Here is a 17,345-nt window from a genome sequence, read left to right on the forward strand (position 1 = left end):
TAAAACTCAGCTCAAGACACACAACAGCCCACTGGCCCACACAGTTACAACCAAGAAAAAGGTGTTTATTGTAGCCTGTCCTGAAGTGATACTTGCTCTGCTTGTAGATGTGCTACTGTAGCCTGAGAATTACCTCCTGCTACTAAACTGCACCCAATTTATTTCAATTCAAATTTTCCTCTAGAAAGTAGTAGGTTAACCTACGTCAAATGGAACTGTGGTACGTGTGATGACCAATTTACCACTGCTGACAACTGACAATATATAATCCAGCTTAAAGATGTAATTGTTAATTTTCATAACATTCTGTGGGCATGATCTGATGAAGTATATAGAAAAAACCCTGACTTATCCTCTAAAAAACCTGCACAACTGAGAAGCCCTTAATTAGAATAGGCCTTTAAACTGCTGCAATGAATGACCAGACACCACTAAAACAGGAGTTGCTTTCTACTGTGTATCATAAGGCCTTGCTAGAGCTATTTGCCAACAGGTTACTTCAGGTGTAAAAGCTGAGACAATTAAGTACACCAAAATCAATCACTAGAACTTCATTAGGAAATTATGTCATGAAATGGTGACTCCTTTGAAACCTGAGGGTCTCAAGTACCCCATGAGAAAAAAAAAAAAAGAGCTGAATTTCAGTTTAAAGAAAGGCAATTAAAAAAAATTCAGATAGTACACAAAAACTAGACTGTTATTCCTCTAGAGCTGCCATCCTGGATTATACCTAATGCTCACAAAAACAGGCACAAACAGGTGGGTCCATGTACAAAGAGAGAGAGGGAGAAGAAGGATGAAGTTTAGAAAAATCCTATGGGTACCCAAGTATTTTTCTTTTCCTAACTCCTTTTCCCCAGATTTTATAAAGACCTCCACAGACAATCCCAGACAATTAATTTCCAGGAGCAAGCTATGGTTCTGTGATCTGTGGTAACCTTGACTATAAATTTATGCATACTTGCCAGTGTTTCCCAATAACAGAAAAGATTCTGCAGTTAACCTGAGAACCCCCATTAAACTGAAGTTTCTGCGAAAGTCAGAGTTGGAGAGTTCACAAGTCATCAGTTCTTGCAAAAAATCTTGCACACCACTGACTTTAGATACTTCTGATTGAAGTGTTCATTCTAAACGTGGGATGAAGCTGAAACAGTGGAATTGCCCAAGCAGGAAAATCTAAACTGCTCCCCTGGTACATATTCTGTAAGTGGTGAGGGACCCATTTATTTTATCGACTTCATAACACATTTTACCTTTCTGCCATCTCATATTCACACTCTTTAAAATACTAAATAGATATGGACACATTTCTGGTACTTACACTGGGAACTTGAGAATGATTGATTTCTCAACACATTAAATAAGCTGTGCAAAGACAACAAACTACTTCAGACCACAAGATAACTGGCCTGGCCTTGAAAAGCACTACTGATGGGCACCACGAGATGGCCAACACTGCAAAGCAGCAAAGCAAAGAAGTAGCTTTTGACATTAACACTGTACACAAAAAGTAACTCTACATTGAAATATACAGTTTATTTTCGCGAAGTCAAGCAATACCATTTGTCAGTAGGTACGTGTTAAGTGTCAGGCAGGAAAACTGTACATTTTCACTCTGGGCTGCAGGATCCAAACAGTTGGAGAAGGATTGTGGAAATCTTTCACTATACAAAGAGATCTAGAATTGAGAACAACAAAGGATGAAGAAACAGCCATCCCCAGGAAGCCAAAGGCAAAACATTAGCACCAGATTTTTTTCAAAAAGCAACAGTACAGCTATTTACAGATTTACATATAACATTGGGAGGCGTTTCCAGGGTGAGTGATTTCCAACAGTTTTGAAAAAGGAAAGGAGATAATTGTGTCTACATAACTGTTCTGTGAAAGGGATAATAGATACAGCTTTCACAGTATTGCTACCTTTTAACAGAGATCTAAATCAAAGTACTGTATACAAACACACTGTAATTATAGTATTATTCACATTTCACATACACACTTCAGAGTAACCACAATACGTAAAATTTTTTAAATCCCACAGATAAAACAATGCACACTTTTTTCCAAGCTAAAAGACAAGCATAATTTATTTATGTTTAGTTTTGGGATTTTTATGGTTAAGGGATAGGTTTAAGGACAAAGGGACCAGTTGTCCTAGGAACATAGCAGCAAATAACTGTGAGATGCCAGAAGACTACATTTCTGAACTAGGAGGACAAAACTAAGGTCAGCTGTAGGTCTTGTAAAATGGGAGCTCCATTTGACCTCAACTGATGCACATCAACATCATTTCAATCAAAATTTGGTCCAGGTATACAAAGTAGTGCACGATAAGGGTGTGTGCAGGGACAACAGTCCTTTTAATGTTTGCACCTGTCTGTAAAGGAACTGGCTCCAGATGATTTTTGCTCCCCAATTCCCCAACTCACAAAGAATTCACACCTTTCCAGTTCTTTCCCCACAAAAGAGAGGATTCAGGTAAGAAGGACAGAAAAACTCTTGTGAATGCTGCCATACTGCAGGAGTAGTGGAAAGAATCTGTTTCTCTCTTTTCGACAACTGATCGACTGTATTTTCAGCCTGCTCAGCTACAGACTGGCATTCACATCAGCCTTGAAAATGGCTTCTGGCTGGGGAACCTATTTGTCTGAGGAGAGATAAATCTTTTCCTTACTACAATGGAAATGGCATGTACGCAAAGTCTTCCAAGATTTTCTTTGTCTGCAAAACTTTATCTTAACATAGAACTTGACATTTAAGACTACAGAATTTCACCGTAGGTATCTAAACAAGTTAGCATATCCCATTACTGCACTGCAAACATGAGTTAGCACCTCTTTTTAGAGCTATTGAAAATTATCTAAGTCAATAGCAGTATTAGGAGAACACAAGCAGTGATCTGATACTGTGAACTAACATCCTCTCCTTTATCGCTGTTTAATGGAAAAAACAAGCAAACAGCCCCACTTATGTTCACAGTTACAACACAGAGTTGCTCCAAGTAATGCACAGTATTTACATGGCAGAATTGTTTCTATTGCATTTGGTAGTTTGAAAAAGAGGAATAAACAGCATTATGTAGGTCAACTTCGGTATAACTTGTCTACATAAAACCATCACAATGTTGAACAACCAGAAGAAAAACACAAGCAGTGTCCTTAATCTACATTTATTTCCATAAAGTGTAGTGGGTTTGGGACAAGAAGAATAAAAACATGCATAAAAAAAGCACAAAAAAGCAGATGAGTCTTCTAAATAATTTAGATGAAAAATGTTTTGAATAAAATCAGCACAGTACTTCCAGCCCATTTCTTAAATCAAGTATGACTTGGTAAAGAAAATTGTTTGCATTGCATTAAGAGGGTCTACAAATAGGTCTTGCAAAATAATTTAAAAAAATCTTCATCAAGGTAGGCATTAGGTGATTTGCAAGCTGCTTAAGAAGCATTTAACTAGACTGATTTTAATGTTGTTTTCTGCAAGGGGAAAGTGTTATCCTATATACAATATTACAAAAAAGTGTCTGATGCCACAGGATCAGTGACACTGCATTTCAGCAATCTGAATATATTAGCTATAAGAAGCATGCTTCCCCTATTTAATGTGTCTTTAAAGAACATAAAAACCCACTAAATTTAGAGCTTCTAAATGTATGTGCATTCATGAATTGCTGTGGGGTTTTCCAGCAGATTGTGCAGCATCTGAACATGAAGTATACAACCTATTCTAAAAACCATTGTTTGCATGCACAACTGCCACAGACTTTGAACATACTGAGCAGAAGGGTTAAGAGTCTCTCCTGTTTTGTGGAGCTTTCTGGAAGTTTAGCAATGAGGAACAGCTGTAGAGTCCACCAATAAAAATGTGTTCTAAAAAATTAAATACATCATTCAAAAAAAAAAAAACCAGAAAGAGAGCATTATTGCTGTTGTGAGAGCTATTTTTCTCTTGTGCACTTGCTTCTCTACCAGACACTCAAGCAAGCCAAGATACTCATTTGTATACTTGAAAACTCCCCTATCCCTTCCTTCTTTCCCATTTTTCCCATTGTTGTTGGTTGGACTCAGGGCCCTTATTTGAGCCGCTCGGGTTGGAGGCTGTCAGTCAGACACTTCAGCTGCTCCTCCCCCAGCTTGATCTTGTCCTCAAGCTCTCGCTGCTCAATGATGAGGGCTGACTTCATTTTCACAAAGTGCTCATAGTCTGCTAGGTTCTCCTCGCTCAAGTAGTTTGCCAAAATGTCGAAGACAATGCGCTCTCGACGATCCAGGTTTTCCTTCAGTTCCTTTGCATCCTCATGTTGCTGGGTCAGCAGCTTTTGCTTATCTACCAATGTCCGCTTAGGAGAAAAGAAAAACAAGTCAAAAATTCACTGGGTTCACTAGGTTGGGACAACAGCTTCACTGTTCAAATCTCAAGTCTGCTTTCCCTACAGAGACCTTCCTGAATTATTAGAAAGGTGGAAAAAGAATGCTTCTTAAAATTTAGACTAATAAAATGCATTAACAAAACTGATAAAAAAATGCAGTAAATCAATGAAAGATGCACCATTACGTTCTATTAGCCTCAAAAGCATTACTTCAAAGACTCCTTTACTATTTAATAGTGACAAATAGCTGCATACAATATAGTTGCCTTTGAAGAATAGTTCTTCAAATTAAGACTCAGCTGTCTTGCATGTTCCATACACAGCACTGGCACAGCTGTGGTTACAGAACCCAGAAAGAGACCAATTATTAGAGCAATTTGTTCTTATACAGTTTCTGACACTGTATTTAGCAATTCTGTTGCATCCACAAGCCTTCCCGATGACATGTGAAGTCCTGTGGTCTTCAGACATAAGCAAGAGTGAAAGCTGAAGCAAGACAACAAAAGGGCGAAAGGGAAGCAAAAACAAAAAAGCGTTATTCTCCAAAAAGGGCTGTAAACTTTCTGCTTTGTGCCTTCACAAGAGACAAAATAGGGGAAAGGGAGGTTGAATGGAGGAATACACAAAGAAAGAGGATGGCAGAAGACAGCAGCTATATCCCTCTCCCCCAGCATCACCTGTCTGCACAGCTGACAGTCCCACCTGAATCACCCAGCTAAAATCCTTTGACAGTACATGGAGAGAAAAAAGGAGCATCGTCAATCTAACCTATTTCAGATGTCTGGCTACAAATGATTGCCTTTTTCCAGTGACAGAGTATGGCTGGCTTACTCTGACATCAATAATTCTGTACAGATGCCTGAACTTAACTAAAAACTGTCCCTAAGAGGTACCAATCCCATGACTTCTAGCTTTGCTTCAGAGATTAATTTTCTTTGAGAAGCTGTCTTCAAATAAACCTCAGTCTGTTCTAATAAATGTGTCCATCTTTTTAATTTGCACCTTCTGTTAAATCACACATGCTGTTTAATAAGCCTGAAGGATTTACAGAGAGGTGTTTTTGTAGGATATGAAAGAGTCTTTTCAAGATGGAAGTATGAGACAAAGAGGGCTACAGACCAGTGAGCTCTAATAAACCTACCTGTCAGAACTGCACATGCATCTTGTGCCGATTCTTTCTAGAGACAGACCAAAGCTCAAGAGTGAAATGTTTTCAGATTTGTGCTCTCAATGTACTTAAAATACACATCCTAGATTAAGTCGGGATTCAAGACAGATATGGAAGACAAGTCAGAAAAATCACACACTGTTAGAAAAAAACAGTTTAATCTTCACTTCAGCTTATGCGAGGGGAAAAAAATCCCACTGCAAGTTGCAAGCAGAATTATCTGCTGCAAAGAGATGGAACTAACACTTCTCCTGAACTCACCAGGGCAAGTAGCAGACAGCCTTAAACTCAGGAGTGTGGTTAGTGTGCTCCCAGGGCAGCCTTGCAGGTGTATGCATGCTGAGCAGCAGTAACTGCCAGAATCTGATGAATTCAAGAGGACATGGACACAAAGCACAAGTAATGAGAAGACACTGGCCTTGCTGTGTAAGAGGAATGGGGCTGGTAGCTCTTCAGATGAAGCCCCTTTCAGAAGCTGAAATTGAAATACCTGATACTGTTCCCCGTGGCAAAAAAAAAAAGACCTATACCAGAGCATCTGACAGTCAAAGTATTAACTCAGTAGTCATTATTTGACTGCTTTTATTGAGAAAGTCTGGTAAGCTGTTACTGGCCCCTAAAACGTAGAAAGCTATCAGAGCAATGTTTATTAGACAATATCATCTTGGAAAGAAAAATCAGAGGTCACTGGGAATATGCTACCCAACAATGGAAGTAAAATCCTGTTTTGTTTATATGGTACATTAGTGGTTCACCACATATTATCATTTGACCTACAAAATACTAAAAGACAACCAAAAAAAGCGACAAGCACAGTCTAAATTCAACACTTCTAGATATATTTCATAGAATGATACAATGGTTTGGGTTGGAAGGCACCATAAAGATCATATAGTTCCAACCAGGCCAAGTTGCTCAAAGCCCCATACAACTTGGTCTTGAATATTTCCAGGGAGGAGGGTGGGTACCTCTCTGGGCAGCCTGTTCTAGCGCTTCACCACCCTCAGGAAAGAATATCTTCCCAACATTTGATATAAACCTGTCTTCCTTCACCTTAAGGCCATTCTCTCTTGTCCTATCACTACATGCCCTTGTAAAAACTCCCTCTCCAGCCCTCTTGTAAGCCCCCATTAGGTACTGGCAGGCTGTTCTAAGACTCCCTGGTATTCTCTTCTCCAGGCTAAGCAGCCCCAACTCTTTGCCTCTCTTCACAGGAGCAGTGCTCAGGCCTCTGATCACTGAGTGGCCTTACTCAGGAAGTGTTTCAACAGGTCCATATCTTTCTAGTGTTTTGTGTCCCAGAGCTGGATGCAGCACTGCAGGTGGGGTCTCACAGGAGCAGAGGGGCAGAATTCCCTCCCTTCACCTGCTGGCAACGCTGCTTTTGATGCAGCCCAGTACATGTTTGACTCTCTGGGCTGCAAATGTACATTGCTGGGTCATGTTGAGCTTTTCATCCACCAACACCCCCAAGTCTTCCTCTCCAGGGCTCACCTCAGTCCTGATGGATCTCTCCTGATGTTAACTATGGCAAGATTGGTGTCAGTGCAGGTGAAGATAAATGGGAATTAAAATATGTTAGGGATTTGGAGTTCTGTCAGTATAAATTTGATATCAAAATACACAGACAATTTCTGACTGTCCTTTCTATACCACCTCTTCACTATCTTCCTTTTCCACACCCAGCCAGTAATCTATTTTTATCACAGCTCTCAAACTGTGTTTCCTATGTGCACACATCATTTGGTAGCTCCTTCCCCATTAGGCAACTGCAACCACACTTAGAAAAATGTCTAATGAAGGATTAAATTTCTCCAAGTGTCAGAAGCTTTGATCTGCCATTTATTAATCTGTCAAATACTTTCCCTTCCACCTCAGTCAGAGGGAGCTGAACAGCCATTAATCAAGTATGTTAGGTCCAAACAGCAAAAGCACAGCTTCAGATCAGTCCCAGCACTTACTGGTTCTTATGTGTGACATAATGCAAGAGGCTGAAGAAACAACATGAAACCACAGCCCATGGAAAAAATTCAGTTACAACACTTAGGTGGACTGTTGGCATTTCAATCCACAATCCACAGCTACAAGTCAAAAATCCTCCGTCACATTCATTTAACTGAGAAGCCAAACTCACTTGAAACATGCACCCCTCCCTCCCCACTTTCTATTTATTATAGCCTAAGTTTCACACATATCTACATCTTTCCATTGGTGCATATCTGTATTGCTAGGTATCCTCTTCCTAGGTAAGGCCTGATGGGATTTGTTAAGTTAAACAAGTTAAATTGCTGCAAGCAGAGGTTAGATCCAACAGGTTAAGAGCATCCTTAATTGCTCCTGCTCCTCAAATTTTCACTTCTGCTGGGAGTCCTCCACATCACTACTATTCTGCTTGGATAAAACATGTTTTCTACTGAAAAATTATTTTTGCTATGCCTCCCCCTGTTTCCCCTCCCCCCTTTTTTTAAAGCTTTGTCCTTCTGTTGTTTCTTGCTCTTGCTCCTCACTAGTCATTGTGGAAGGAAGCTGCAGTAGATGAGAAGCATTTTCTTTGTAACAACCTTATAGATTTGTATTAAGATTCTCACTGTGTATAGAGAAGTCTGCAAGCTTTCTGTATTACTCCTTTTCGCATCTTGAATTGTTACAATATTTTTGTTTGCCTTCTTTTTATGCTTTTATCAGTAGATTCCCTCTTTCTTTAAACTTTTGCCAAGAAGTCTGTTTTCTAGTATGCTGCACCCCAAACCTATTTTTTCTCAGCAAGCCACATTCCAAGAAAAGAAGGCAAAGAGAAAAGTTTCAAGAAATAAAAAAAAAAAAAATAATAAAAAAAAAAGGTGTTATGAGATTTATCCACATATTATCCCTCATATTGAGCACTGCAATTTAGATAAACAAAACCAAGCAAACCTCCCCTCCCACGAGCTTCTCTAAATGCAGGAATATTACTGTTGGTCCTTCTCACCCGTTCTTCTGGAGAGGTATTGTCATCCAGGTTATTGAGGGCATTTTCCACCCGGGCCAGACGACCAGACAGGGACAGCAGGAGGTTGACCACTTTGTCAAGGTCACCAATAAACATCTTGAATTTGTCAAACTCATTTGGTTTGCAGACTTCTTTCACAATGGCCTCTACTTCCTCCCCCAGGATATTGTTTGCTTGGATGTCTTCCAGAAGTGTCTCCCGTGCTTCTCTCAGCACCTGCAGCTTCCTACTAATGCTGTCAATAAGTTCTTGCTGTGGAAAATAAAGGAGGTAAGAATTTGTTAGCACTACTGCATTCTTCCCTACTTCTGCAAGTCATGTCAGCTAGCACTTTAATACATTTCAAACTTCCATGAGACTTTGACAATGAGTGCATGACAAATAAATACATGCCTGTGTCAAAGGTCCATACCTCTGCATTCAAAGGTTCAGGATGTAGCTGCATGATGCTCAGCTTGAGACCTGTGTTAAAGCAAATTACCTTTGTGGAAAAATATAAAGGTTTTTCACCCTCCCATCAAGCCTTCCTGCTGCTGCTTTGAGCACCTTCAAAGCCTGTTACGAACAGCAGAAAGTACAGCAAGCACATGCCTGTGTCTCTAAATATCAGGTCCATAACACCTTGCTGAAGAGCTACACTTAAGAAGATGCACAGTACTAGAAAAACAATCCTGTATTTTCCACATGATGCAGTTAAAACTAGGGCACTGTCAAGTTTTCTTTTCCTTTCTGCATAATATTAGCATCCCTCCAATAGCAGTTCTTCCATGCTCAGAAAATCTTAGCATTAACAGTGCCTTACAACATTTCTGTAGGGTAGTCATAATCCCTGTGGCACAGGGAACAAAATCTACTGTATTGTACAAAGCAGCTCTGTGCAAAGCAGCTCTGCCAAAGGACCAAAGAAGCACCACTATCCTAGGCCAGGCAAATACACAACCTCACTTCAAGTCTGGGGGGCTTCTGAACTATAGTCCCCACTGCCTGAGGTGCACTTGCACTGCCTTAGAAAAGCGTATCAGGGGCAGAACCACCAGAAACCAGACCAAGAATCCAGATCTCCTTTGATCACATCTCTGGTCCCCCTGTGCTAGTTTCCTGCATTTGGGCAAGAGGTCTTGTTTCTTATGTGCCTATTACCTTTCACTGGTGCACAAGTGGTGTAAGTTAGTTCAGCCAGCTACCAACTCTGAGATACTTCACACCCTAAAAATGCCTCGTTCAGTTAAATGTAGGTGCTTATTTGGTATTCAGCTCATTTCAGGTAAAAAAAAATTCCAAAGCATTCTTTAAACATACATCTCAGTGCACATTCAGAATGAAAATTACATCCTTTAAAATAGTCATTATTTCACAGTACCCCTAGCTTTTTGTTTAATTAGTCATGACACTCTTTAGGAAGTCTGCTTTCTAAATGCAAATCTGATTACAAGCCTTCATGATTACTGAGAAACATACTGATAGCAGCTGCTGCTCACAGAGGCCACTGAACAGTCATTGCCAATTTATTTTAGGAACAAAAACCAACACAAAACAAAGTCTGCCGTCTTAACAGAAAGCAACTATACTAAAAATGTAGAAGGTTTTTTTAAAGTGGAAATTCAACCCATGGATTATCCATACTGGTTTTTTCCTTTTTGATTTAATGTACTCGGTCCAGGTTAATCTGGATCTGGGTTATCTGTTAGCCTCGGTGCCCAAAAGATTAAGGTAGTAAGCAGTTCTACAGATGCCTTGCTTTACTGACTGATTAATCTGCAGGATTTGATTTTTTTCCCCTTCTCTCAATGCAAATGCAGTTTGATTTGGATTATGTAGGTCACAGTGCTACGCTTTCATTTCCCTCAGATGACATGCACTATGCTGCTGCTTCACCAGTTGAAACACAGCAGGATACTGTGGTGCTCTGTGTTATCTCAAGCCTTTTCACTTCTGTAGCTGTGCTGCAACTTTCTTCAATTAAAAAAAAAAGCCACATGGCTGCTCAGCATTTACTGATCTGTCTGCCAGTTCACATCAGCTTTCTCAGTTCCATTTCCAGTATTTCCCAGTAACATCCTATTTAGTAACATACCAAGCAGCTGAAGCTAACCTCTAAAGCAACCATTTTTCAGGTCAGAAGACCATAAATACTAAGACTGTCATATCTATTAAGAATTGGATTATGATTATTGATTGCTTCATACCCAGATGAAGCAGCCTCTGCATGCAGCAACTGTGAACTCACTATATCCACAGCAGAAAACCTGTATTATGCTCAATATCTACTGAGCCAGAAGAGCTGCAGTCTACATCTTGAGACTGGCAGATGAATAATTTATAGCTGTGAATTCTGTACCAGTACACAAGAAAACAATAAAGTCATTCTTACTGATCTGACTAGCAACACAGAAGGTGGCTCAGCAGACTACTGCTCGGGTGGCTCACTGTTTGGCTTGCTTTTACATAAATTATACTCTGCTTTCAGCTCAACAACCCATTCCTAAGGAACTCAAGCCTCAAACCAGATAAAAGTTGGTATACATTTATTATTTTTACACTCTTCAGCGGTTGCTGAAATTTTCCTAAGGGCAAAGGGGAAACTTCCTAGACAGACATGCATGGGTTTTCCTTACTACAAAAAACATTCTTATAGCATCTTCAAAATCTGATCAGTATTTTATAATTGTGGTACACCTACATTAAACTCAGTGCATAAGACACAGACATCCCATTCGTGCTAGCTGGGAATACAGGGATTGGCTCAAAATATCAAAATAATAAATAAAAGTATTAACAACCCAATATGAAATTCCTATACTTATTTCAAAATAAGAAAAAAAATCACCACGTGTTTCTGGCTTGCAGAGCAGAGAAGGACAAATACAGGAATCATTCCACAGTGGTCTGCAATTAAGATATCTCGTAACAGAACTACCAGTTTCCAGGAATCAGGAAACAGGTTCTGGGCATATGGTCCATCTAAAACTACTGAAGTCATAAAGTGTGCCATTAAAATGTTTGGGTCCCTAACAATTCCTTGTTAAACTGTTACCAAATATGAGAAGCTGGGCCAAGCTGTATCTTCCATCCATTTAATAAAGATGCCTCAACCCACTTACAAGGAGTTTTCAATGTTTTCTGACACATTCCATGATGAAAGCCCATTGAACTGAGTGCTCCATCTCCATGTGGAAGAACAGGGAGAAAAGCAAGCTGCAGGGTGTGTGTGCTACAACAAGTGCACTTAGAGGAGAACATGGGCAGGTTCTGCTAAAAGCCCTTTGTGAAAACCTTCCTATCTCGTCATTAGTGGTATATACTGAAGCTGGGGGATGGATAGAGAAGTATGAAAAGGGTACACATGATTTTCCTGTTAAGAAACCAACAAAAGTAAATGGCCCTCTTGTTCATAAAAGTTTAAGTATTTGGTTTGGTTTGGCAAACAAGAAAGGTTTAATTTTACATCCCTCCTACTCTGTAATTAATGAAAATGAAACTAATTCTAGCAAAATCATGAAAGTGACAATCATACGTGGCACCAGATAAAACCAAATTATTTAAAATGAAGTGAAATCTTTCAATTGTCTAAGTAGTACAGTTGTTGGATTCATCAGCTTGTCTAGCATGAGGGTGAGGGAAGGGCGCCTGTTGCAGCCACAGCATCCCCCGGCAGCACACAGCACACTGAACCATGCGATGCAGAGGCAGCAGAGGGAGGCTGAAACAACACAGAGCTAACAGAAAACACAACAGAAAGCCCACTCAAATGCAGTGCCTTGTACTGAACACCTGCTCTGAACCATAGGTGAAAATTTCTCATTCTTAGTGACTAAATATAGCCCTAATAATTAAAAATAGTTTCTTTGGGACTGGATTATCAAGTGCACCCTGGCAGCTGATTTTTAAGCAGGGAGTTGACTGTGACAGAAAAGATTTGCACACCACTGCATTACTGGCTTAGGTAAACAGAGTTGAACTACATCACTTTACTTGATCAAACAGAACATTTCCTCCAGCTTATCAATACGGGGAACAATAATTAGAATATTTTGTGCCCAGTTTGTGCCCCAATGAGATCAATGCAATGATTTTACTGTAGGACATTTTCTCCAACCACACAAAAGTCAGATCATCACTGTAGTATCTAGGGAATTATGATGACCTTTGATCAGGAATAAAACACCAAAGGATGGGGATAACGAAGAAGACTGCCTCTCTCCCTTGTGACAAGCAACTTCCACTGAATCCACCAGGCTAATTAGTAATCTCCCACAATCATTATTAATTTGGGAGGCAGGAGAAAGAGTTTTCTGTTCATGAAAATAATGAGGGAGGAAAATAAGAAAGAAAGAAGAAGGTGTGTGTATGTTCCTCCTCTCAAGACAAACCCAAATTCTGGACCTAAATTTCAAAAACTTGGAACAACTAAAACCACCACCAGCTTCAGTGGGATACATAAGCACTGCTGTTTCTTGTTACATAGAGAGAAATAGAGAAGGACTTCAAATGGAAAATGGTATTTTAAAATAACCTCCTCAAGACTTCTCTCCTTGAGACTTTCTAAAACATGTGACAAGTTGCAAGAAGCATCCAATATGAAGTTCTTAAATTCACAGGTGTACACCTAACTCATCCACAAAAACAAACAAAAAAAACCCCAAAGGCGAACTGATTTTTTCCAACTGATCCTGTACATCTAGAAGGCATTTTATTGATGGGTGTTTAGTAAAACAAATTCACACTTAATGTAATGAACAGAACTCAGAACCTCCCATTACACTTTCAGAAAATGTCTTTTACCTTCTTCTCTGACAAGTCATGATCCAGTTCATCTTCAGAATCATCCTCACTCTGCTGCTGTTGCTGCTGCTCCTGCATGTCCTTCATTTTAATCAGCAGCTCTGCCTTTGGTGCAGATGTGCTGTAGTAAGTAGAATTGGTTGTCAGGGAGATGGCAGATGGTGCACTCTGCTCCTCTTTCCTGGGAAAAAGTCAAAACTTTCATTAACTGCCTTGACACACTAATCAATGAAAAGAAAGGACAATATTTTAGAGCCTTCATTTCATCAGCAAGCAGGGGGTTCAAGAGAAAACCATTACCTATGTAAATAAGATAAATAAAAACTGTGAATAAAATCTGTATGAATTCAGTACATGCTCAGCAAAAGTTAAAACTGAAATCATGCAGAACATACATGATTACAAGAATTGAAATATATCAAAGATATTGCATCTGGAAACAAAATGGAAAGTTACATTTTAGAACATAGTGCAAAAAAAACCTCATCATCATAGACCGTATCCTTTTGGATTGGGATAGTACAATGTAAGTATGTAACTTTTTTATTAGGGAATCATAAATAAACTTCTCCAGGATACAACTTATCAGATAATTTGTATCAAGAAAACAAAACAACACAGAACATCAAGGTGGATGGAATTCAATTATTTTCTTTCTTTGATCTCATTCACTTGTAGGATATGCCTCATGCCTGCTTCAAGTAGTCTTTGTAAATTTTTATCACATAAAAAAGGCAAGAATATTGTTCCTTCTCTCTCCAGTTACTAGACTGGATGGCATTGGTAAAACATGTAATCACAATGAAATGGCAAAAGTTAATTATTTCTTAAGTTGTCAAAAACTGGCTTTCAACCAGGTCTTAGAAATCTTTCATATTGTACAACACTGTTGTTTCTGTCATTAATGGTATCATTAGTAGTATATTGACTTGACTACTATCACAGAAGTCTCAGTAAACACACTCAGCAAAAAGAAGACTCACCTCCAGTCCCCATGGTATACTGACACACTCTAGATAGAAGCTTGTAAGGATATAGAAGCTTGTAAGGATATACCAGCTTACAGAAAGTAATACTCACTTCTCTTCTGAAATTTTTGGAGAGGGAACTTTCGGCAGAAGCTTCCTGCGCTGCTGAGCTTCTTCTAGGAGATGTTCATCTTTAGGGAATATACCAACCATCAGATCCATTGTTGTTTTTATTTTCACATTAGGATCTAGTATGTCTGCTAGGGATTTATCTCTTCCCACAATCTCTCTGGCAAGTTCTTCTGACTTCCAGTCTTCAAAAGTCTTTTCTTTGGCCTTTATATAGCTGGATGCTTGCGTGGCAGCACTGCTGTCCTTCAAGTTGCTCCCAGGTTCTTCAGCTGGTTGAGGGTCAACTGGTTTGGTTCTGGCTTCTGGCTCTGGCTCTACACCTTGCCTGGTGTAAGCACAGAATCGTGAATAGGATTGCTCAGAAGTGCTGAGTGTTTTAATCTGGTCCTTTTCCAAACCACTGGGTAAAGCAGGAGGCTCCATGGTACTGACAAGGCTCTGCCGACTCTCCTTCTCTGCGCTGCTCTCAGAATGAACTATCTTGATGGGAACCATTTTCACTGTAGTATTGTTGTCTATAACCCTTTCAATTCTGGTAAAGAAACAAAATTCATCCTTAGAAATGGAATAACCTTGAATCTAATTCATATATGCAAACCAGAGGGGAAGTCCAAAAAGACAGGTAAGAGAGTGAGGTAATGGACTATTGCTAGCACTGTATCTCAAACCCTAAATCTACACATTCTTTTCTGCCCACAAATCTGAAATAATATTAGTTCATTTGCAAGGTGTCCTAACATCAGCCTTGTGCAATACTCATGATGCAGGACTTCTGTTAGTTTCCATGAACACAAGGGTCCAATCTCAGCAGCCAGACCCCAGATTTCAGACAGCACTGCTGAACTGCCTTTTACCCCTTTGTTGCCACGGGCGTAGGGGAAAACGCGCCTGCAGTCCACCCTCACTGCCTCACACAGATCCAACAGTGGCCCTGCCTCTTGGCCTAACAGGCAGCTGAGCTGCCTGGGGAGTCTGTGATGCCCTCACATCAATTCTCAGCTCTTCCAAGGGAAGAGATGACAGACCAGATGGGAGCATCCCACAGGCTAGGTTTTTCCTGAGCTACAAGAATAACAAAGAATCACACATGGGAAATCTGGAAATAATTCAAAACTTAATTACATGGTTAGAAAAAAAAGAAAATTTAATTTATAAAATTTCACATGACACAGAAGCTCAATAAATAGATCCCACCATAGTGTCCTAGTATTCCACTTAAAGAGGAGAAACTAGTCATTGAAGAGGATAACATACAATTCTGAGTATTCTTTTTAAGAGAAGCTTGTAGCAGAAGTTCTGTACTGCATAACACAAAAGGCCTCCTTAGCCATTCAACAAGCTACTTAAAGCAGAGGCGAACTTAGATTTTAAACTGGACAATAACATGTTAAATAACATTTCAGAAACATCTGTACTGTATGTAAACCATATAAGAAACCGAAGTCTACTTTAGTGGTTCTGAGTTTGCAAAAAGTTTAAAATTATTGTCATAATGTGGGTTTGGAACCTCTACAGCAAGGAAAGGAACATTGCCTACTAGCTAAAATATCTGCTTTCATCTGGCTGGGTAGCATGCCGCCTTTCAGATAAGTGACCAAGGCATACTACATCTCTTTTTCTCTAAGTGTGGGTGTGTCACTTTCCCTAAAATAAGCCTTTACTTTTTGCTGTTGGTAACAGCAGTATCTGTTTGACTTGACATTTTTCAGAAGTTGTATCTTATATTTTAAAGGTATATTTGCCTCTGGATACATGTGCAGCCCCCCAGTAGATATTTACTTTCCACAAGTGCTTTGTGGACATAGTGATCCAACTTGGGGCAGGTTTTCCAGCCCATGCTGAACCTCCCCGCTCCCATTTCATCAGGCTGGTTTCATTCAAGGGGACTATCATTTTCAAGACTCACTTCTGTGCTCATTGCTTAGACCCAGCTCCCCATCTGCAGACTGGGACTCTCCTGACTGCAGAAGAGCTGGGCAATGCTAAGCCACCACCTCCCAACTCTTTATTTTGCTTATTTTAATTAAAGCCCACACGCTGGGCTTTAATTGAAACTCCACTAGAATGTTAAGAGGAACGTATTTTGGAATTCGGGGGAAATATAAGATGAATGCATAAATGCATGGGGGGGCAACTGGACAAGAAGTGAGCTGAGTGCCATTCTTCACCTAAAATGCTCAGCATCTGTTTTGAGACACTGAGTACATTCCTCTCAGCCCAGTCAAAGATTTTTTCAGAAACTTAAGGCATCATTAAATGGATTGCTTTCAGGAAAAGCAAAGTCAGTTCAACACCAGGTACTTCAAAAATTCTTTTTCTGCAATCACTACCCTCCTGATTTCTGAAGGTTTTCCATTTGTGGAAAGGCAGCATGAAATTTTGACTTGAAGCAACTGTACTTGTGGATATTCCAAAGCTTCAACCCAACCACAAACAGTCCCTCCTTGACTTGAATTTAGGTTTAGCGCAAATCTATTGATGCACTCATCTCAGCTTTGCTGTTGCTAAACAGCTGTCTGTGGCAATAGCTGTGTTGTGTACACCATGAGTATTTGCCCCACACACATTATTCTAACCTAAATCACTGCAGGAAATCCTGCACACACACTCACCTTGGCCTGCTGATGAACAAGATACTTTTCTTAACAGTACAAAAGCTATAAGCTAACATCATCAAACATTAGCTGCCCCTAGCATGCAAAGTGGCATGTCCAAAAGCCCATATGCAAGGAGCCAATACAAATAATAAGCCAAATCTGATTAACTATGTATTAAGATAAATCTACCTAACATATTTTATTCATATGAAATAAATACCATATAGAAAGTTCTGAGGTACAGCTGCCATGCTTGCCCTTTTTGGCCAAACCTGCTTTAGTGAGTAATTTCATTGTTAACCGGGGACAATACATTGTGTTCAAACAAGAGCTGTCTGGG

General features: G+C 39.7%; 1 protein-coding gene across 3 annotated transcripts in view; it reads right to left on the reverse strand.

Annotated features, from left to right (window-relative positions):
* Nucleotides 1–1,511: 1,511 nt before the first annotated feature.
* The window catches only part of SHROOM2 (shroom family member 2), a 117,874-nt gene continuing 102,040 nt past the window's right edge, over nucleotides 1,512–17,345 (reverse strand). For all 3 annotated transcript variants that reach the window (XM_015640971.3, XM_015640961.3, XM_015640980.3), the window contains exons 7-10: nucleotides 14,389–14,940; nucleotides 13,309–13,489; nucleotides 8,506–8,778; nucleotides 1,512–4,339 (exon numbers count right to left, since the gene is read on the reverse strand). In XM_015640971.3, coding sequence (XP_015496457.1) covers nucleotides 4,073–4,339; nucleotides 8,506–8,778; nucleotides 13,309–13,489; nucleotides 14,389–14,940 — 1,273 coding nt within the window. In that variant the 3' untranslated portion in view covers nucleotides 1,512–4,072. The remainder of the gene's footprint in view (nucleotides 4,340–8,505; nucleotides 8,779–13,308; nucleotides 13,490–14,388; nucleotides 14,941–17,345) is intronic.

The sequence above is a fragment of the Parus major genome, chromosome 1, assembly GCF_001522545.3.
Source record: "Parus major isolate Abel chromosome 1, Parus_major1.1, whole genome shotgun sequence".
In the NCBI taxonomy this organism is placed as follows: Eukaryota; Metazoa; Chordata; class Aves; order Passeriformes; family Paridae; genus Parus; species Parus major.